Source organism: Cnephaeus nilssonii (genome assembly GCF_951640355.1).
Source record: "Cnephaeus nilssonii genome assembly, chromosome: 1".
Taxonomy (NCBI): domain Eukaryota; kingdom Metazoa; phylum Chordata; class Mammalia; order Chiroptera; family Vespertilionidae; genus Cnephaeus; species Cnephaeus nilssonii.
The window spans coordinates 68321329-68343897 of NC_137072.1; the positions used below are offsets into that span (position 1 = coordinate 68321329).

The following is a 22569-nucleotide window of genomic DNA, read 5'->3' on the forward strand; positions in this document are numbered from 1 at the left end:
TATCAACAGTACAACGATTGAAATTTCTTTTGAGGGCCAAATTTTTTAAACTTAACCTTCTTCTAATGCCACTTCTTCAAAATAGACTCGCCCAGGCCGTGGTATTTTGTGGAAGAGCCACACTCAAGGGGCCAAAGAGCCGCATGTGGCTCGTGAGCCGCAGTTTGCCGACCACGGTGTTAGGTTAAAGGACATACTCTGAATGGTTTTAGTGTGTTTTGCGTGTGTTGAGGTTTTCTTTATGGCTCGGTGGATGCTCAGATTTTGGAAAATGTTCCGTGAGCATCAGGTTTCCTCTATTTGCAACTACATGAAAGGACCAACCTTAGCTTAGAAACCTCCAAGCTCCCTTCTGCCATTAAGTGTGTGAGATTCCTTGCAAGCACAGAGAAACCGGTGAACACTTAACTCTAGTTTTTGTCTTAAACCGTTTTCTCCTTGATTTTTCAAAATTTAACAGCTATTGCTTCTAATTAAAAACCAAAAAAGAAAGAAAAGAAAAAAACATTTATATTGCCCTGTGCAGTTTTGCGCTCTTCTTACCGAAAAGGGGAGACACTGGCCGGGTCTTGTGCAGTTCAAGGAGCCCGCCCTGGACACAACCACCGCGCGCGCCAGGCGGCCCCAGCGAGGGGCGGGGCCTCCGCCGCGTGATGACGTCGGGGGCGGGGCCTCCGCCGGACCGCCCGGGCGCTGACGGCGGTGGCCAGTGTGCTCGCAGCCGGGCCTGGGCAGCGGCGGCGTCGAAGGACCTCGCGCAGCGTCCGCGGGCTCCGGGGCGGGGGCTGCGGCGGCGAAGCCCCCTCCCCGGGGAGGCGGGGCGGGGCGAGCTCCCCGCGGGGAGCGGCGGCCACCGGGGAGGATGCATCAGAAGCTGCTGAAGAGCGCGCATTACATCGAGCTGGGCAGCTACCAGTACTGGCCGGTCCTGGTGCCCCGCGGCATCCGCCTCTACACCTACGAGCAGATCCCCGTGTCCCTCAAGGACAACCCGTACATCACCGACGGCTACCGGGCCTACCTGCCCTCCAGGCTGTGTATCAAAAGGTACCGGCTGGCCGCCTCCGACGCGCCGGCAGCCCCTCCTCCCCACCACCCGGTGTTGGTCTGGTCTCCCCGCTGCTTCCCCCGCTCTCCTCCGGGCGCTTCCTTTTCATCTTTCAGCCACCTCCCCTGCCGGTTACCTTCCCTCCTCCGCCGCGGGGGGATTTGATCCGCCGAATAATAATAACGATAGTAACAGTGACCCTAATTCCTGACTCTGGCGCTTTGCTGTTCACAAAGGGCTTTTACATCTTCGATTCCTTTTGGTGATGACCGGATTACATGCTGGACTCACCCCACGGACAATGGTTGAGCCGTACTTGCCCCTGTGTATCTCTAAGCTTTATTTTTTAGAGCAGCCCTATGGAAATTCAGATGTTTGGGGTCCGATAAATGCCTGTAGAATAGGAAACAAGTTCACATTTTGAGAAGCCCCTGCTTCCTTCATCCAGCAGGTACGGGGGAGCCCCTGCCAGGGGACAGGCACCTCACCGGGTGGTGCAGAGAACAGCAGACAAGGCCCTTGTTCTCATGGGCTGCTAAAGTCCAGCCTGGGTGGCACACATTAAAAAGATAATGACACTATTACATAATAACCGTTGTGAAAAACGCCGTGTAGGAAAGGCACTGGGTAGCAAAGAGAGCCTATAACGGGCACCGCCCTCCACCAGAGAACTGTAGGAGCAACTCTGAATGTCATCATCCAAACCTTGAACACCCTGGAAAGCCTGGGCTTAAAAAAAAAACACAACTGAAAAATTAGTGTTCTGAGTCTCCAAAGAGCTTTCTGTGGAAATTCACTGTATGTACTTAAATCAGGACCCCACTTTAAGAGAGTTAATGTGCAGATGTCGGCCAGCTCCAGGTCACTGTAGAGACAAACCCCAGTGCTGGAAAGTGGGCTGTTGGATTGCTCAGGCAGCACCCACATGTCTGGTTCTTGACCTTTTCAGCATGGTCCTTCCCCAGTTCCTTTGCCTGCCTTGACAGTATTTCTGTGACTCACAGTCACAAGGTAACAATCACTGTCTATCCTTTTTTTACTTTAACGGACGGCCCACAGGACTTCACAAGTTGAATCCTAAGTAATCTTTTTCTCCCCAGTGCCTCCTCCTGTGGATAAGGTATTACACAGGAAATCAGAGCTAAGCCCTGCAGGTAGTGAATTGCCTTAAATATTTTATACCCACCTAGCAGTGATCCTCTGCATTCTAGTATTAGAGTCCAAATCTTATGGATTGAGAAATGAAATCTAGTGCTTTGGATCTTGGGCTGTTGAGTCAAAAGAAAAACAAAAACAAAAAAAACTTGGGTATCCAGATCTACCACTTAACAACTGTGGGACCTTGAGGAAAAGTTAACCTCTCTGAGTCTTATTTTCCCCATTTGTAAAAAGGTGTTCATAGTAGCTGCTTCAGAAAGCTATAAGGATTAAATGAGGTTACATATGCGAAACCCTATACAGGGCCTATGCACACAAACAAATGGTATCATTACGATCATCGATTTCAAAGCTAAACAGATGTTGATGATGGAGATGATTTTTTAAAATATATTTTTATTGATTGTTCAGAGGGGAAGGGAGAGGGAGAGACAGAAACACTGATGGTGAGAGAGAATCATTGATCGGCTGCCTCTTGCACACCCCCTACTGGGGCTGGGACCCACAAACCGGGCATGTGCCCTGAATTGAACTGTGTCTTTCTGGTTCATAGGTCAACGCTCTACCATTGAGCCATGCCAGCCAGGCTGATTATTGATTTTGAAACTGAACAGTCTGGGCCTAACTTCTCATAAATTAAGAGTATGTTGTCTATTGAGAATATTCTCCTAAGTGCTTTTCCCACCAGCTTGGTCTTTTCCGGTTTCAGCCTTTGCCCTCTCTTCTTGTTGCTATCAAGCACGACCAGGATAGATTTGAGATATAAGGAGAGGTATTGTGTCACAACTGTTCTGCCAGTACTCTGTTAGTTGGAAGAAACATGCCAAGATTGTATCTGTCAGTTCAGTTAGTCCGGTTATACTGAGCTTCACAAAATGAAGAGTTCTGAAGCAACAGGCAGAACATAGTATTGATTGTCAAAACAGACCTGTAGTTAGATGTGTTCCCTCACATTCCTGCATCCTATCCCCTCGACACACAACAATGTAAGTAGTCTTTATACTTGGTGCTTGTACAGGATAAAACCTGAACTTCATGATACATGAATGATTCACTTTATCCTTGGTCGTTTGACTGTGTGAAGCCCTGCTGTTTTTGTTGTGCAAAGATGGGAAACCGAGAACCATGGTGACTGCTGCGAATTTCATCGGCTAGTTTTATGTTAATGTTTACTAATGAGGATTCTGAATCAGTAAAAGCCAAAGGCCTAGTTTAGGAAGATTATTTTGCAAGAGAAATGCAAGAATATTTTCATTTTTTAGTCATGAAGTCACCTTTCAATAAATAATCAGGTGAGTTCTATCCACAGCAGGAGAAACGCTTCACCAGATTAAGGAAGGAGCTGGAAGGGACTTGCAGCATCATCTAATCCAGCTCCCTTTTTTGTAGATGAAGATACCGAAGCCAGAGAGGTTAAGTGACTTTCTCACGATCACAGAGCTGATTTGTTGCAGAGGGGTGAAGGGACAGTAGGCCTGGACTTGTGCTCGGTGTGGTACACCAGCCTGTGCTGCAAGCCAGTCAGTCAGCAATAGTGACCTCCTATTGTTCCTAATAGGAGCATGCCACCTGGAAACTGTGGTTGCAAAACAGTGGTTTTGAAAAGTTGTCCCAGCATGCCTGTCTTAAAGGTCTTTCCAGTGAATCCATTTTTATTTACTCTGCTTCTCTCAAATCCACTTCATTTTGCATTTAACAAATACTAAAAAGGTATTTTAAGTTGTGTCTAACCTAATACTTAGGTTTTCAGACACCTATTATTGAACATCAGAGTATGCTAGTTAATATCCGGTTTGAATCTGCACATTTATTTCTGTAGACATTTAGCATCTAATTCGAGCAAGACACTGTGCTTACAACAGTGGTGTCATAAAGATGAATGGTGCCAGCCATCAGGGAGTTAATAGGCTGGAGGTTGAAATGGCATTCATACATAAATAACTCTAATACAAGGAAGAAAATGGTCAATACAATAATACAGGTGAGCATCAAAAAACCTCTAAGATCCTAGGATTGGTTGTGGGAAAACTAAGAGATTAATTAAGCCAAATGATATATCAAATTTAGAAAGGCAAAGATGGGGTTGAGGGCTTAAAGTACCAAGTGTTAGGTAACCCAGAAAAAATTGTCCCTAACCTTTAAAATGCTGACAGTGAGCGAGCCACTATGATTCTGAACTTCATGGGCTTTGTTTTGTTTTGTCTTCCAGTTTGTTTATTTTATCTAATGAGACAGTAAACATTTGGAGTCATTTGCTGGGTTTCTTTCTCTTCTTCACACTGGGAATATATGACATGACATCTGTGTTACCTTCAGCAAGTGCATCCAGAGAAGATTTTGTAATTTGTTCTATTTGTCTTTTCTGCTTCCAGGTAAGTCATTTCATAAACACTGTCAGTGGGAAAGAGAACTTTAGTCAGACAAGTCTGGGCAGGTGATCTTACTTCACATCCACCACTTGCTTTAAAAGCCCCCAAACTTGCATATTGGATAGCTTACTCACTTTCATAGTATAAGCACCAAAAGTATGTTTTATGAAAGTGTATTTGGATGTTATTATTAGAGTATATTTGAAATCTAATAAGTTTTAAAGATTGGGAACATTTGTTTCCTTTTCTCTTTGCCTTTATAGACATCTCTGCTTTAAGATTAATACAATGATAGGAAATTCTGATTGTACTATATTTTCTGACTGAATTAGAATACTAGTGGCTGCTTAACGCTTGTTTGAGAAAATTTCTCATCTTTTTCCAATTTATACATCTGTGATTTTTGTACTTATTTTTATACCATCTTAATTTTAATGTCTTATTTAGCTTGTATTGATCTTTTCTGTTGCTTTAATATTAATTTCCTTTGGTCCTTTTATGCTTGCCTGGTTTCAGATACTTACTTCAATTTCTCTCCTCTCTACCTCTTGTATTTGTTAGTTCTTTAGCACTTTCATTTTTCTTCAGAGCTCTATAAGAGTGCCTTTAGCAGTTATACTTAATAGTTTTACAAACAGATCATTCTAAAGAAGAAAACAAATGTGGACAAAATTCCTGTTGATAATTTTTAAATTTAAAAAAAATGCAGAAAGTACAGAAGATCATAAAAATGAAAAGAAAAAGGTGTTATCCCACTTTCTCCAAACATAGGCCAGCAGTCCCTGCAGTTAACCTGTTGCTACGTGGTTTGAAAGGTGAATCTGTAAGCCATCCGCTTTATTATGTATCATCTAAGCTCTGGCCTTCATCATTTGACTCAAGTTAAAACTTTAGACTTAAATGACTAAGAAACCCATCAGAAAATATCTCTTCTCCCCCACTCCCACCATTTTTTTTTTTTTTAGAATCCTAGTTTCTGGAATAATAATTTAAAGTTCTTTGAGGGTAAGAATACTCTGTATTTTTGTGTTGTTATTATTAGAAAATTACTTTTACTTTTAAGTATTTTTTAAAATATGCTTTCTCAGGTTTAATTTTTGTCCCAATTGAAGCCTAAATATCTCTTAGAACCCATTGCTGTTTTAAAATGAATCAATTTTTTTATACATTTTTAGCTATATCTTAACATAGACTGAGGTGCTCTTAATAATCATAAATAAGCAAAACTGGTTTTTACTCTCTTGTTGGTTGTATGGATATTATCTACTTTGAGAATCCCATATGTTTTCCTCTACCCTTAGGCCTGCCCTTTATCCCTTCACCACCCAGATATAGCTGATGGTGGTCCAGGGAAAACATACTGGTTTTCATATTGGCCTAAGAAAACAATGCATTGCACAACTATAAAGATGAAATAGTTAAAAAAAACACACACAAAAACCTGCCGGTAAAAAAACACCCAAAATATTACAGTAATCTGCCGAGGATTACTCAGCATTACAGTAAAACCCTGTTCTCCTAACTGGCAGTGCAATGACTTTTTGTTACCCACTATAAAACTTGCTGAAGACAAATGAATACATCTTCCCTACTTAAAAATATCATTTCTGTTGTTTTTATACTAGAGGCCTGGTGCACGAAATTCGTACGGGAGCAGGGCGGGGCGGGGGGGTCCCCTCAGCCCAGTCTGCACCCTCACCAATCTGGGACCCTTCGGGGGATGTCCGATTGCCAGTTTAGGCCCGATCCTGGGGATCGGGCCTAAACTGGCAATCGGACATCCCTCTCACAATCCTGGACCGCTGGCTCCTAACCACACACCTGCCTTCCTGCCTGATCACCCCTAACTGCCCCCCCTTCCAGCCTTATCACCCCTAACCGCCTCTGCCTGCCGGCCTGGTCACCCCTAACTGCCCCCCCCCCCCTGCTTCAAGCCTGGTCGCCCCTAACTGCCCCCCCTGCCAGCCTGGTCGCCCCCAACTGCCCCCCTCCTGGCCTGTTGCCCCTAATTGCCCCACCCCAGCCAACTGCCCTTCCCCCCACCAGCCTGGTCCCCCCTAACTGCCCCCCCCCTCGCCAGCCTGGTTGCCCCATGCAGCCTTGTTCAGTTGTTTGGTCGCCCCTCACTGCCCCCCCTGCCGGCCTGGTTGCCCCACACAGCCTGCTCTTCACTCGTTTGGTCATCCCTCACTAACCCCCCTACCGGCCTGGCACCCCACGCAGCCTGTTTGGTTGTCCATCCAGTTGTTTCAATCATGAGGGCCCCTGGCTTTTTATATATATGGATTTATGAAATTACATTTATAATTTGTTCATCTAATTTTCCCAAAGTCTTAGAATCATCAGGAAGCATGGTAAACCATAAATATATGTATTAATGTTGATTTACATTTAATTTTTAAAACTTTTTTTTTTCTCTTTTCAATTTTACCCATTTTATATACTCAATGCTTTCCTCTCAACCAGATTAATAGAGTACGGTCTGAGTAACAATGTGACTTCAGGGGCTCTAAACTACCCCAGAGGTCTTTCTGTCTTAGAGAAGAGTAGAATCTGAAAATGTCTCTCCCTGGATTCCGTTCATTTACAGTCAGTTCAACAAATATTTTTACATGCCTCCTCCCTAAATCCAGGTACTAAGCTAGGCATCGGGAATACAGTGCTAAACAAAACCAACCTGTCATGAAGGTCAGGTCACTCCGGTAGGAGGGCAGAAGGGAGAGGGAGGCAGGGCATTTAAGTAGAAAAAAATAATTTTTGTAAAGGCCCAGAAGCAAGAGGCAGCTTAACACTTTCTGGACTTGCAGTCGCTGGTCTTCGTGGTTGGATCTGGGGAGAATGGAGAAAGATGGGGCTGGAGAGATAGGCAGGAGCCAGATCCTGAGATACTTGGTTATTGTGCCAAGGAGCTTAGACGCAGGATGTCACAATCTAATTATCTGTTTGCCTTGGTGAAATGAGATGTTCCACAGAAGAAAACTGAAATGTACTCTTTTTTCCAGATAACTTTTCTGTCAGTTTTCTATAACAGTAACACATCCCTTTTAAAACAGGACAGATTAAGTATGGGTTAACTTTCTCAAAACTCAGTGCTTCCCATTAACACTGTATATTGTACTTTCCCTTTGATACTGTAGTTTTTCCTCTTTCCTCTCTTATCTTCTTGTTCACAAAGAAATTAGCTTTATTGTTGTTTTTATTATCACTATAAGATATACTCATGGAGAAATTCAAGCAAACAATAAAGTATATGGAAGAAAGTAAAAATCTCTTGAAATTCCACTCCCAGAGGTAAACACATATGAAATTTGGGTTAAAATTCCTCCTGACATTTGTGTATGCACAGCTGCCTCACCCCTGCCACCTGCCACCTGCCTACCTACCCATCTACCTACTTCCAAGCTATGATCATCTCTGCATGGTTTTTGTCAGTTAAGATCTTTCCATTTCAATGAGAATATACATGTTGATATTTTCTGGATATACTGTGTTTAATCTCAAGGATCTGACAAAACCATCAAGCTTCTTAGAATTATGTTTCATTGGATCAATAAACTGACTTGTAGTTCAGTAACCAAAGCCATTAGACTGGGTGAAGAGGTTGTGGCTAGGTACATTGTTTTGCATATTGATATTGAGGCCATGGGGACTGATTAGGTTTAATGACCGTGTTATAGAATAGCAAGATGACAATTATAAGCAACCTTAGTAGTTGCTTACAAAGGTTTATCCATTTGACCTGCTTCATATTGTTTATCTGTCCTGTTTTCTCCACCCCCACTGTCACTGGCCTAGTTAGGCTCTTGTCATTGCTCCCCAGGGCTACTCTTGTAGCCTCTTGTCTCAGCCTTTCCATAAGGTTGCACGTAAAATCTCCAGTATTATCACACCTAGCCGATAATACTGAAGTCAAAACTCCTTGATGTATAGAGCTTACCATAATCATGTCATGAAGAAGGCTGCATGATACTCCTTAACGGTTCTCTTTCTCAATATGCTGCTTTTCCTGAGGACCTCCCAGTAAGCATGCACACATCTTTATTTTTGTCCTTAATGGATACCAGATCAACCTCTTAACATTCAGTTCAGGTGTTCCCACAACTCCCACCTCCCCCGTACACACGCCCACGGAGCCAGGACCCTTCCTCTTCTATTTTCTCCTTGTGCTCTGCACTGACTTTTCCCTTGGGACTTCTTACATCACCATCTGTTCACTTGTTTCAAAAAAATCTCTGAGAGTATAGGTTTCATCTTTGTATTCCCAGTGTGTGACACATCACAGATACTTCGTGTCTGCAGGGAACTCAGCCATAGAAACCTTATCCGTTTTCAGAGTAGCTCATTGAATCAGACTAGTTTGCTCTCAATTTGGCAACCATATAAAGTAAACAAAAGTCATAATTATTTTTTCTTGAACACAACAAAGCCATGTTTAATTTATAACTTAAAAGTAAACTCTATACAATGAAATCTCATATAGCCATGAAAAATCTTAAATGAAAAAAGCAAATTGCAGAACAGAATGTTCAATGTGATTCCATTTGATTAATCTAAAAAAGTATATATATATATATATATATGGCCCTAGCCAGTTGCTCAGTGGTTAGAGCATGGGCCCACAGACTGAAGGGTTGCGGGTTTGATTCCAGTAAAGGGTACATACCTCAGTTGCAGGCTCAATCCCAGCCCAGTTGGGGCGTGTGCGGGAGGCAACCAATCGATCGATGTTTCTCTCTCTCTCCCTCTCTTCTACTCTCAAAAAAATCAATGGAGAAAGAATCCTCGGGTGAGGATTAACAAAAATAAATAAATAAATAAATTTGTATGTGTTCTGTGGGTGTGTGCAGACTTCTGTATTATAGGTCTTTGATATATTCATTGAAAATACCTGAAAGGACATAAATGTTATCAGTGGTTACCTTTTGGGAATAGATTTGAACAGGAGGGATTTATTTATTTTTTTTTTACAGCATACAATTCTATGATCTTTGACTATTTTTAAGGACATATATTACTTATATAGTAAATACTTTTTATAAGGGAAAGTCCTTCATGGATCAAAATAAGCCTCAGTGGATATTTTTAAAACATTTGTAACTTTCCTACTATCATGCTATTTATTTTAAATGTTTATATTGTAAATTAGCTATCATTTTGAAATTCTTTTGTTATATAGTTATCCCCATTTAACCCATGAGGAAACAGAGGCTTAGAGAAATAACATAGCTCGCCTGACACAGAGCTAACCTCCAAGCTCAGTTGTGTTTGACTGGAAAGCCTGGGCTAGACCTACCACTTCCCTGAACAACATGCATATATGTTGGTTTATTTCTTTTTGTTTCACTTTCACTTGTGTTTGTTTTATTTTTCATAGGTCTGTATGCTTTGCTCTGTGGGCTATCATCTTTTTTCCTGCCATCGATCAGAAAAAACCTGTCGAAGATGGATGGCATTAGATTATGCAGGAATTTCTATTGGAATACTGGGCTGCTATGTCTCTGGAGTATTTTATGCATTTTATTGTAATAATGTAAGTAATTTAAAACATTTTTTATTCTACTTTTCTTGTAGGTTTAGAGTTTTCTTGCCATTGTTCCTTTGAAATTCTGAATAAGCACATAATTAACTTATGGAAGAAATGGAAGAGTTTTGTGTAGACCTTTGTCACTACACAATAACAGAAAACTGTCAACATAGTGGCAGTGTAAAACTAGCAAAGAGAAAAATAAAAAATTTTGTTTGAATGGAAGAGTATAAATTGTAGCCATTTACATATGAGCCGTTTGCTTTTTAAGCCTAGTTTGGAACATAAGCATGTAATTAAACTAGAGGCCCGGTGGGGTCCCTTAGCCTGGCCTGCACCCTCTAGCAATCCGGGACCCCTCGGGGGATGTCCAACTGCCGATTTACGGGCCTAAACCGGCAATTGGACATCCCTCTCGCAATCCAGGACGCTGCATGCACCAGTGACCATACTTTTTATATAGGTAAAAGGCATCTTGCTGTTGTATGGGCAGCTACATGTTTTTGCCCTGATTATAAAAAGTAGTATATAACATTATCCTTCTGAGGCAGTAGTACCATTCTCTCCATCTTATGGGTGGAAAAACTGAAGCAGAGAGAAGTTAAGTAATTGGCTTTGTCACACAGTTATAAGTCTCAGAATCAGGGCTGACCACAAAATGTGCAAGTCAGAGTCCATGCATGTCATCACTGCATCATCCCGTTTTTTCAGTGTTAGAGTAGCCTTGTCAGGTTTTAATTTTTAAATCTAAGAGACTGTTCCCAATATATAGGGCAGGGTCCCTAGGCCTGGCCAGCGATCAGGGCCAATCTGTGGGGCGACAGGCGGGCGGGGCGATTGGGGGACCCCCCCGCTGTCACCCGCCTTGGCTAGCGGCCCGCTCACTGGCCCCCCCCCCCCCCCCCCCCCCCCGCCACCGTAGGTCACCTCCCTCTGTCCGCTGGCACCTGCCTTGGCTGGCCTGGCACTGCCCACTCACCAGCCCTGCCCCCCGCCAACCAGTCGTTCCACAGGCCATTCCGCTGTTGGGTCGATTTGCATATTAGGGTTTTATATAGATAGATATATAAGCAATTAACTTGTTATAAATTGATTTTACTTTAGTAGTCAACCTATTATGTCTGCTCAGCCTTCACAGCTTGTTTGTTTTGCATGAAACTGTTTATGTCCTTGAAAAATGCGAGGGAACCTGCTAACTAGGAGCTTAGTGAGGACAGCCTTGTAGTGTTTGGGTTCTTTTGCTTATCTTATTCTCTGTTTCTCTGAAACCTGTTTTCTTCTTATCTTTTTTGTAAACATATCAGATAATCAAAGAGATTAGTCAGACACTTTTTGTGAATCTCTTCCGAAAAAAACTGGAAGTCCAGGATAGATGGAAGAGAAAGGAGAACTACTAAAGCTAACACAGTCCATGGTCATTTAAAGGGAACATTTTCTTCCCTCTGGTGTCTAATCTTCCTAAACATGCACTTGCGGTAGTGGCTCTTTACCTTTGGGGGAGCACAGGCTGCTTTGAGGATGAGATTGCAAACTATGGACCCTCATCCGGGAGAATGTACATTTGGGCACAGACTAACCAAATAATTAGACATGTGATTTCAGGAAGTGAACAGCCCCACAGAGTCCTGGGAGTCCAGGTTATGAACTCTGTCCTCTGAGATGCTAACTTGTGAGCTTCAAGACCAGGTTTTCAACTGCTCATTGAGAAACCTAAATATTCTATAAGCCCTTCAAAACTAGTATATTTTTAAATAAATATTGTTTCATGCCCCCCAGTTTTCTTCCCCAGTAAACACACACACACACACACACACACACACACACACACACACACACCATTTGGATCATCTTTGTTCATTTTCCCCGTTGATAGAAGGTGAATGTGGCCTTTCATACTGGAAACAGCCAAGCCATCCTCTGCTGCCCTCTCACACGTCCAGTCAGCCAATAAGACTTCATTTCAAAAATGCCTCCTGAATCTGGTGCTCACCGCCATCTTCCTTGTTCAACAAGAATTCAAGCCCTCATTCACTTGTTGAATCAGTTATTCTAATATCTTCTAGCTCTCTTCCTGCCACCTCATTCTTTCAACATGGGCTGTTAGAGTTTTCTTTCTAGTAAGTCAGTTTGAAAAAAATCACGTCGTCCCATTCTTCAAGAACTCTGCGACTCCCCAGTGCCCACATGGTAAAGCTCCAGATGCTTAGCCTGACAGTCCACCTGCCGTTCAGCCTCCCTTCTCAAAATGCCCCTGCTGCATGCGGCTGCATGTCCTGTTTGTTCCTTGAGGGCTTCCTCTTCCCACACATTGTATGTATTCCACAAGACCCAGCTAAGATGTCACCTCCTCTGTGAAGCATTTTTGGCCACTCCAGGTAACATTAATCACTCCCTCCTCTGTGGTTCCACAGCATTCTGGTGATAACACAGTTACAGTACTCATCATTAGATTATAATCATTTGTTTACACGTCTGCCCCTCCCGTAGTCTATGAGCTCACCCACTGGGTGAGTCCATGTCATAGTCATCTTTGTTTCTACAGGACATAAATTGTCCCTAGCATATAATAGGTCAGGGGTGGGGATCGTTTGGCCCGCTGGCCGTACAGTACAAGGCCTGCAAAATCATTTGGTCTGAACCTGCCAAGGCATTAGGGGTGAGTTAATTAAATGTTTGACCAAATATAACAGGCTAATTTTTAAGTTGATAATTTTGTATGGCCCTCAAATGATGTTATAAATATCCCAATGGTGCTTGGCAAAAGAAAGGTTCCCAACCCTGTAATAGATACGCAGAAAATGCTTTTTATGATAAATGTGGCCTCTTAACCAGCTCACCTTGAAATTTGGTTTGTCATCCTGAGAAACCTAAAAGTTGTTTAAACCTAAAAATGGAACATGCATTTTTTTAAGGAAGGAAGGTAATCATGTTCGCAAATGCAAATTCCAATAATTTGGAATGTGTAACGTAGAAGCCATAATTACTTTTTCCTTTCCTTGGCAATAACAATGAAAACCTGATTGCCCTTCATTCCAGTATTGGCGGCAGGTGTACCTGATCACAGTGCTCGCTATGATCCTGGCAGTGTTCTTCGCGCAGATCCACCCCAGTTACCTCACTCAGCAGTGGCAGAGGCTGCGTTCCATCATCTTCTGTTCTGTTTCCGGATATGGCGTGATCCCTACTCTTCACTGGGTTTGGCTCAATGGAGGCATAGGTGCTCCTATTGTACAGGTGGGTTGAGTGGAGACCATATTTTCCCCATTTTTTGTGTCCTTTTGATTTTATTCCTTTTGGGTAAAGTAGTATAATCAGGCAAGTGGCTGAGTCTTTGTCATTTGAGAACCTATTTCTAGTGACATACTGATGCCATAATTTAAACACCTACACAAATAAGCATATCTTACAGGAAGAGAAGTCAAATCTAACCACCATTTTTTTCTGAGATGGCTTTCTGTGAAATAATACATTCTGAATTCCCTCTCTATTTTTTCTGAGTGTGTAAGTACCTAAGTCCTTGCCTGAGGAGGATGACTCGCGTTTCTAACTTTGTCAGCTGAGGCGAGGAGAATGCTCATGATAATGCAAGTACAAAAACAGGAGCAGTTGGGTGATGGGTGTGTGTATGGGTAGAGGAGGAGGAGTTGGGAAGGAATTTTTTCTTGGACCTGTTGAATTTGAGGTACCTGTGGGATATAAAAGTGGAGAAAGATTATAGAATTTAGGTTAGAGTTTGAGACTAGTGATTAAGATTTGAAAATCATGCCTGACCAGTGTGGCTCAGTGGTTGAGCGTTCACCTATGAACCAGGATGTTATGGTTCCTTTCCTGGTCAGGACACATGCCCAGGTTGCGGGCTCAATCCCCAGTAGGGGGCGTGCAGGAAGCAGCCGATCAATGATTCTCTCTCATCATTGATGTTTCTATCTCCCTCTCCCTCTCCCTCTCCCTCTCTGAAATCAATAAAAATATTTTTTTAAAAAGATTTGAAAATCATTATTGTATTGGTAGCTGGAGTCATGGAAGCATATTTCACCAACCAAGGAAAGTATATTGAGAAATAGAAGCTGTTAGAGTTAGGTATGATAGGAGCACAGTTGGAGTGCATTAGGAAGGACCTCAGTGAGAACTCCTGTGTATTCTTGAGGATTCGAAATAAGACATTCTTAGAGATCCATAGAAAAATGCACTAGAGAGTAAAGTTAAGAATTTTTAACATAAGTAAGCATGCCCACAAATGCAGCAGAAATCACTGTACTTTTTACAATGGGAACTTTGTCTGGAATATAGGAATTGAAATATAGGTTGTATTCAAAAGAATCAGAATTTTTTTAGAAGTGGAAGGACTAATAGTAGGCTTATACTTGCATGAAGTTGGCAACACCATGGCGAAAAACATTTGGGTGTAAAAATGAAAGGAGGGAGTTCTGTGATCTAGTGAATTTGAGTGGTAGGACCTGTGTGGCCAGTTTGCCAACTCGAGGACAAGGGTGATGCTTTCCTCCTCAGACTAGGAAATTGGGAGAAAGATGAGAGTGTAGTGATGTGGAACTTCAGTGATCCTGGTATCTGTGAAAACACTATTTTCTGAGAATTGTGATTTCCTGAAATGAGTAAAGAAAATAGAATAAGGGACTACCACTCTCAATTCAATTCTAACCAGAAATTGATAACTGATTGTTGACATAGAAGTGACCAAAAGTTTGGGATGAGTGACACAGCCTTTTAAGCTTGTAACAACCAAGAAAGAGAACCAGACCCGTTAAGATAATGGATTTTACAGAACTCAGAAAAAAATGGGAACTTTCCCGTGTTCAGAAATCTTAAAATAGAAATATGGCTTAGGAAGACAGTGGTTCTCAGGTGGAAATCTAACATACTCACAGACCATTCCAGTGGAGAAGCAAAGGGAGACTTCCAGGGAAATCTCTAGTACACTCTAATTTTTAAGAGATGGAAAGAAAAACACTTAACCAAGGATGAAAAGATCCAGGAGGACTAATTCTGGGAGGTGGGGTGGAGTCAAGTTCTAGAATGTTTGAGAAATCTGAGGTTGATTAGTCTGAGGATATAGAATTTAGGGAGGGCCGTGATAATTCTCAGATATTTGAAGAGGGAAGAAAAGTAGTTTGTCTTTATTTCTTTATTGGATTCTTGGTAAATTGGATTTATAACCAGATTAGGTATATCATTGATAGCTGGCTAATAGTCTTAGGGCAAGGAAATGCTGATTGAGCCGTAAGATGGACTGCTTCATAATAGTATTCATCAGGGCCATGTTCCCAGGATAGTGGAACAGACTTCATTACTGGGCTAAACCTCTTGGGTTTTTCAGCCCAAGTCCCTGGTCTTCCATCTTTTTGCTTATTCATGTGGTAATCCCATCCCAGATGCACTCCACGCATATGCCTGTAGATGGATTGTTGATGTAGGACCTTCAACCTTGTTAAAGTTCTGGCTCCTTTAGTACCTAACCTTAAGGGCACTCTATATTCCACTCTTGTGGACTGCTTTCTGCATTATTAAGAGTGAGGTTTCTGTTATTGGAGACTGTCTGCAGAAGCAATTGAGATTTAGCAGACTTAAATTCCACCTATAATTTCAGCCTGTAAATTAGATTCATAATAAGTTGGGGCTTCAGCTACAGTGGGAGACCTGTGAACAGTATGTTTGCTTTTCAGGACTTTGCACCCCGTGTGGTGGTGATGTACGTGATCGCACTTCTTGCTTTCCTGTTCTACATTTCCAAAGTTCCAGAGCGGTACTTTCCAGGTAGGTACTGCTTGTATAGTGACTGTATAACTTTATTCTGAATATATATTGTTGATATGTAAACTTAGATTTACTTATTCAATATTATTGCTTATGGAATGGCTCTCCTATTCTCCAATGTTATCTAAAACTTGAACTTTCAAAGGTTTTTCACAGATTTTTCCTGTCATCCTCACATTATAGATTGAGTCCAATAGATGTGGACTCAAGCCCAGGATACAAGCCCAGGTAAGCTTTGGCTGAGTCAAGAATAATATGAAAGCAGTGATGTTTCAGGTTGGGGGGCCAGGACTAGGGAAGTAGATAAATTCAAACTGCAACTTGGCCTTCCTTTCTCCTGGGCTAAGAATCACTTTCCCAGTGAATTGAAGGTGCCGCTGCTCATGTGTGCAGGGGAAGAAGAGAATGAATAGAACGTAGAACCTGCAACTTTCCTCTGTACACTTGGTTTTCACCACTGAGTTTTATAGAATGGAACACGAAGAAGAACCTGAGTGTTGTAAATAAACATTAGCATTCAGGATAATTAGGACATGTCCCTGAATTGGAGACCACCCATCCTCCAAGCAGGGCTGGAATTTTCCTCAGAAAATAGTTCTGGTAAAATACATGTTTGTATCACTTTATCAATAATTCTTTTAAAAAGTGTTTCCTCTTCATCACAGACATGTAGAAAATTAAGCCATGAACGTTCTCCAGCATTTGTAGGCCTTAAAATATTCAGGAGTTCCCAGTTGTCTAATATAGGACATTTATAAAAGGTCAAATGTTATGAACTTGACATAAAATGTGCCCCATGTGGCTTAATGTTGGTGCAGTATGGATACCTTTGAGCAGTGATGTGGAAACCGTGAAAAGTCTACAGATTAAAGTGATAGTCTCAGATGTTCACAGATGCGTGGCTTAAGAACCTTGTCTGGCCATGTGCATTGGTGACGAAATGGTGGGTAAATACTGTGAAATAAAAGAAACTTAAACCTGGCCCAACTGGCGTGGCTCAGTAGTTGAGCATTGACCCAGGAGGTCACGGTTTGATTCTCAGTCAGGGCACATGTGGGGTGTGTAGGAGGCAGCCGATCAATGATTCTCATCATTGATGTTTCTATTTCTCACTCCCTCTACCTTCCTCTCTGAAATCAATAAAAACATTTTTTAAAAGAAAAAAAACTTAAACCTAAAAACTTCCTTTCAGCTCAGATTAAATTTTTAATATATAAACATCACAATGTATTTAATGAGTCCAAGCATCCCTCAGGTGTCCATGGACAGGATTTAGTAGCTCTGTAATACTTGTGTAACAATATAATCAATTTTCTTTTTAATCCTCTGTATTCTTGGTTTTTAAAAATGAATTTATAGCCCTGACTGGTTTGGCTCAGTGGATAGAGCGTCGGCCTGTGGACTGAAGGGTCCCGGGTTCGATTCCAGTCAAGGGCATATGTATCTTGGTTGTAGGTACATCCCCAGTAGGGGGTGTGGAGGCAGCTGATCGATGTTTCTAACTCTATCCCTCTCCCTTCCTCTCTGTAAAAAATCATTAAAATATATTTTAAAAAAGTAAAAAATGTATTTATAGGTTTCATAAGACTGTCAAGGGGTCCATGACACACAAAAAGGGGCAAAAAACCCTACAGAAATAATTCTATTGACTTACATTTTAAAATCTACATAGTGTACTGTTTTTTTTTTCTTGGTAAGGAAAAAAGAAAGAAAAAGGTTAGAGATGTTTGCATTACAAGAAAAAGTTATTTAACTCTGGATTTCATTTCCTTCTTTTTCCAGAAGCTTCCCACATGTTAATTACTTAATCTCCTTGGAATTTAACCTTTAACCACAAAGAGAAATAGTTCTCCCAAGTTGTATATGAACTAACCAACCTTAATTAACCCATCACTAATTACATTTTGCAGATTATTTCATTAGTGTGATAGCTCAAGGTGCAGACCTGAGCTTTCTCCTTACACTGCTGCTTGAAATAAAAGTGCTCCTAGCAGACTTACGGCCAACTCAGCAGTGCATCTGCTTCATGCCCACTCACTCTGTGATGGGAGCACGGCTTTCCTTTGCTTCTCTCATGAGGTGTCTTTTCTTCATCAGATATAAGGTGACACAAGGGAGATTAAAGGTCACATTCCTGAAATTAACCAAGATAGATTGTTTGAAATCACATTTGGAATAGTATTTCTAAAATTCACCAGTGTACTTTATGAATAAAACCTTAAAATTAGACTCAAATATGAATCCTTCCTTTCTTGAAAAATATTTGGGTCTCAGTTAATCTCAAATCAGTTTCTTGGAGCTCTGAGGCTTACCAAAATCTTTTTGCTGTAGAGCCAGAGATAAAAATTTATTTTTATTTTAATGTCAAAATATTACAACCAATATTCTTTTCTCTCTACCTTCCTTTCCAGGACAACTAAACTACCTCGGATCGAGCCACCAGATCTGGCATATCCTTGCAGTAGTGATGTTATATTGGTGGCACCAGTCAACAGTGTACGTCATGCAGTACAGACACAGCAAGCCTTGTCCCGACTATGTCTCCCATTTGTGAATTCAGGTAGAGCTACCTGGTGTGTTCGGCTGTTAAGCAATATATAACGGGGAGTTGTATACCCCAATATTTCTAAGATCCCCATTAGTTTTTCCTTTTCCTATTTAATATATTATGAGTAATACCTTCTAAAAATGGAAAAATACATCAGGAGCTGTAATAGTAAATGCTTTACAAGCCCTTAAAACTACTATTTTGCTGCTTGTACAGGAAGTGAAAATTAATTGGCAATGAATGTGAAACCAATGTCAAAACAGTATTCATTTTACTTACCACCAGCTTAATTTCCTTAGGAAGGGCTCACCTCCATTATAAAATGGGGTCACCCTGTGTGAATACTTTGATAGAAAATTTTTACAGATGATCAAGTGCCTAATCAAGGCGAGGGTTGTGACAGCCTATGCTGAACACAAGCTGGGACAGTGATTTTGAATCATCACTAGCCTTTGAATACATGGTTTGTGAGAAACTGGCATATACGATGTTATTTCCTTTAGCCGTGGGTTCTCTTCTCCCTGGGAACAGGGGATTTTTTAGTTTGCTGGAACAAAAATTTTAAACCTCTTCTAAGTTGAAAGAGGTGTTGAGAAGAGAACTTGCATTGTCATTTTCCATCAGATAAGGATGGCATTACAAACTGACTGTGATCAGGTGACAAATTCTATGATCTGATAACCAACTAATCAGCCATTGAAGCTTTTTAATTTCAAATATCGTTTAAGTTCATATAATAACTGAACTCTTGCCAGGGGAGTGCAGATATTTAGTTCCAAACTCCCTGCAGCAGTAAAACTTTCACCCCTGAATTTGCAATCCCAGACTCCCTGATGTTTGTGGGGGGGGGGGGGGAGTTTCCCAACTATATGGGTGCTACTTTTAAGGCCATAGAATCTAGATGGCCTGGTCTTGACCCTGAAAAGAACCTTAAGCCTTAGAACAAAGTCATGCAGATGCCCCATTTGATGGCAGATGATTCACCTGTGCTCTGGTCTTTCTCTGTTTATGCATGTTAACATTGTATTGATAACTCTTAGAGTATTGATACATACTAATATTTGGGCCTGAAACATTAATTGGGCATTTTATTGTATATACTTAAAAAGATCTCAATGCCCTATCATACAACATAACACTCTTGTTCTTTGGTCTTTTTCATATGCATAAGTTAAATCCCTTAAAGCAGTCATTCATAAAAACATGTGGTTAATTGCAATATTATCCAAGTTTCTTAATGGGTTGACATGAGCTACTTTAAATATTGGTATATCTTCAGAACCTTGGAATTACTAAATATCAGAAGTGTTGATTAATGGTGAAGCTTATTCCCAGAATGCCATTTGTATATCTGATACTAGGAATGTTAACTTTAATGTGCCTCAGTTTATGCATCTCTAAAATTTTGTATTTTTTTTAGTGTAGTGTTTTTGTAATATAAATTCCCCATGCTAGTATCTCAGTAAAAAGAGTTTCCCCCCGTAGGCCAACGACACACTGTATTTTGGTGGAACACTACTCTTTGAAGATGACCGTTTTATCTCATAAGGACACAATTTTTTTAAAATATATTTTATTGATATTTTTAGAGAGAGAAAGGGAGAGGGATAGAGAGAAACATCGATGAGAGAGAAACACCCATCAGCCGCCTCCTGCATGCCCCCTACTGGGGGATCAAGTCCACAACGGAGAGTGTGCCCCGACCTGGAATTGAACCAGCAATCTCTTGGTTCTTAGGTCGACACTCAACCACTGAGCCACACCGGCAGGGCTCATAAGGCCACAAATTTGATCCATGTGCTAAGTAATAAAAGATTCTGGTATGATGATAATAGGATACATTTTCCCTAAAACTTCCCTTATTGGCTTACATGATATTATTGCTTTTTTCAAAAAATGTTTTTATTGATTTCAGAGAGAGGAAGGAGATGGGGAGAGGAATAGAAACGTCAATGATGAGAGAGAATCATCAATCGGCTGCCTTCTGCATACCCCCCCCACTGGGGACTAAGCCTGTATACTAGGCATATACCCCGACCATTGAACCTCAACCTCCTGGTTCATAGTTCACCGCTCAATCAATGAGTCACACTGGCAGCCGGTTGATATTATTTCTTTTCAATAGATATTTTGTCATTTTTGCCAAACAAAATACACTATTTACAATTAATTTAAAAATGAAGAAGTCTACTTATTTGAGGTCTGGTATCATTTTTGTTATAAAATCTTCTCAAAAACATATTGAAACCTTAGGTTTTATTTTAATTTTTAAAAATATTCCTGATATTTTGTTATAGTGTATGAATTATTTAGTACTTGTCATCTGAATTAATAAATAAAAAGAACATAATGTGTTTAAAACTGTTTTTCAAATATAAAAGGTCTGACTGTAAGAATTATACCATGTAAACATTTCATCTTTTCAAGAAAGTGTTAAATATTATAAGAAAGCTGTCCTTTCTCATTCTTATCTTTACTATGATGTATTTACTGTAACATAGAAATGAATGAATGTGGATTGCTGTCAACTATAAACACTTCTGTATATCAGCATTTATTGACCATCTACTGTGTGCACATCACTACTGGCAAAATTTTTAAGGCATTGTTAACATTAAAGAATAACTATTTAAAAATTGCCTTCAAATCTGAGCCTTGTAATAATGTATATTTAAGTTATTTTTGTTTTACTGGTTTTATTAAAATTTTTAATTTTACCTATGTAAAAGCTCTTTACTGACGGACTTTACATTTTAAAATTATCTATGGCTGCTTTAAATTGTCTATAGTGATTTATAAGGTTGTAGTTAATTCATTTAAGAGACAATTATCTTTCTATATAAGGCATTTTTAAATAGCAAGATAGTGCTTGTCTTCTTTGTTATTCATCTGAGTTCAATTCACAAGCTGCATGGCAAAATATGTATTATGTAAATAAACTGCTTTACTATATATATTAAGTGCTGCTCCTCATTCTTTATAATACATAACAGTTTCAAAATCATGTTTTAGAACCAGGAATGAAGAGTCAGGGAATATCTGTCACACCTTATGACTCCCAACCTGGACAAAGTAACCGATTTTAAGGCTGTGATTGACTGGCATAGAGCTGTACAACTCTGTTTGGCAGGTAGGTACCTACCTAGATATACCCTTTGCCCTGTATTAAATGTCAAGGGGCAACGCCTGCCTTCTGGATGCCTGCCAGCTGCTGAGCTGAGTGGGTCCACATCCACCCCAAATCCTCACTTCAGGTCGGTCATTCCACCCCTGCCGAAGAATGTGAAGAGTCAGCTCAGCTAGCGGACAAGGGGCAGAAGTTCTGCATGCATTATCACAATAACTGCTTATATGGAAGAGGCACAGATGCTACTGAAACTGTACCATACTCCCTCAGTAGGGTAGGGAGATAATGATCCAAAACGGAATCTTACTGTTTTCAGAAGGGAGATGGGGTAGCAGGAGGGGTCTCGGGTGAAGAGTAAAACTTCCGTCTTCAGAGGGCAGGACTGATAGCCACACAGGGTCTAGTCCTGCTCTGTAAATCTGGGATCAAAAACACTATAAACAGAGTTGTAATTTCAATAGTGTCAAGCATCTGAAGCAAAAGTGAACTATCTTTTTAAATGTGCCACAAATAAAACTCAGATGCTCATGCCTCCCATATGACACTATTCGCCACATCTCATAGGATGCTGGAGCCGGACTTCCCTACAAAGGGACTAGCTGTTCAATACAGACAGCTCTAATTGCGGCATGCATCTGTCTCTAAAGACGTTAACTATAACTGAATTTGAGCAATGGTACATTCCACCGTTCTTTTTTTATATAACTTCTAATTTGTGATATTTTGCTCCTTTGTACCATTTATTAAAAAGACACAAAGCCCTTATTTTTCCACATAACTTTAGATAAATGTTACTACTTCAACAATAAAAAGTCCATTCATAACAAACAAGATAAATCTTTCCACAAGCCACCTCTCTGAAGACTCCAGGCTGTGGAATAAATACCTAAGATAATACATATTGCGACATTGATGCCAAAGTGAGTCCAGCAATCCAATAAGTAGGTTTTTCTCTTTATCTTGAAAAAGCCTCTTTTCTGACATAACCAAGGAGTACAATATTTTAACCAAACTGTAAGTTAT

At 40.7% G+C, this 22569-nt stretch overlaps 1 protein-coding gene across 1 annotated transcript; it reads left to right on the top strand.

The window, feature by feature from the left end:
- The first annotated feature begins 693 nt into the window (after window positions 1-693).
- Window positions 694-22093, top strand: PAQR3 (progestin and adipoQ receptor family member 3). The gene is made up of 6 exons (XM_079771767.1): window positions 694-1047; window positions 4416-4578; window positions 9950-10105; window positions 13136-13333; window positions 15781-15871; window positions 18283-22093. The coding sequence occupies exons 1-6, from the start codon at window positions 863-865 to the stop codon at window positions 18423-18425; spliced, it is 936 nt and encodes a 311-aa protein (XP_079627893.1). The 5' UTR covers window positions 694-862; the 3' UTR covers window positions 18426-22093.
- The last annotated feature ends 476 nt before the right edge of the window (window positions 22094-22569 follow it).

Excerpts from the sequence above, each read along its gene's own strand:
- PAQR3 (XM_079771767.1), top strand. The coding sequence starts at position 863 with ATGCATCAGAAGCTGCTGAAGAGCGCGCATTACATCGAGCTGGGCAGC. Across the intron at positions 1,048-4,415 it reads TCCAGGCTGTGTATCAAAAG|TTTGTTTATTTTATCTAATG; the intron begins GTACCGGCTGGC and ends TTTGTCTTCCAG. Across the intron at positions 10,106-13,135 it reads ATGCATTTTATTGTAATAAT|TATTGGCGGCAGGTGTACCT; the intron begins GTAAGTAATTTA and ends CCTTCATTCCAG.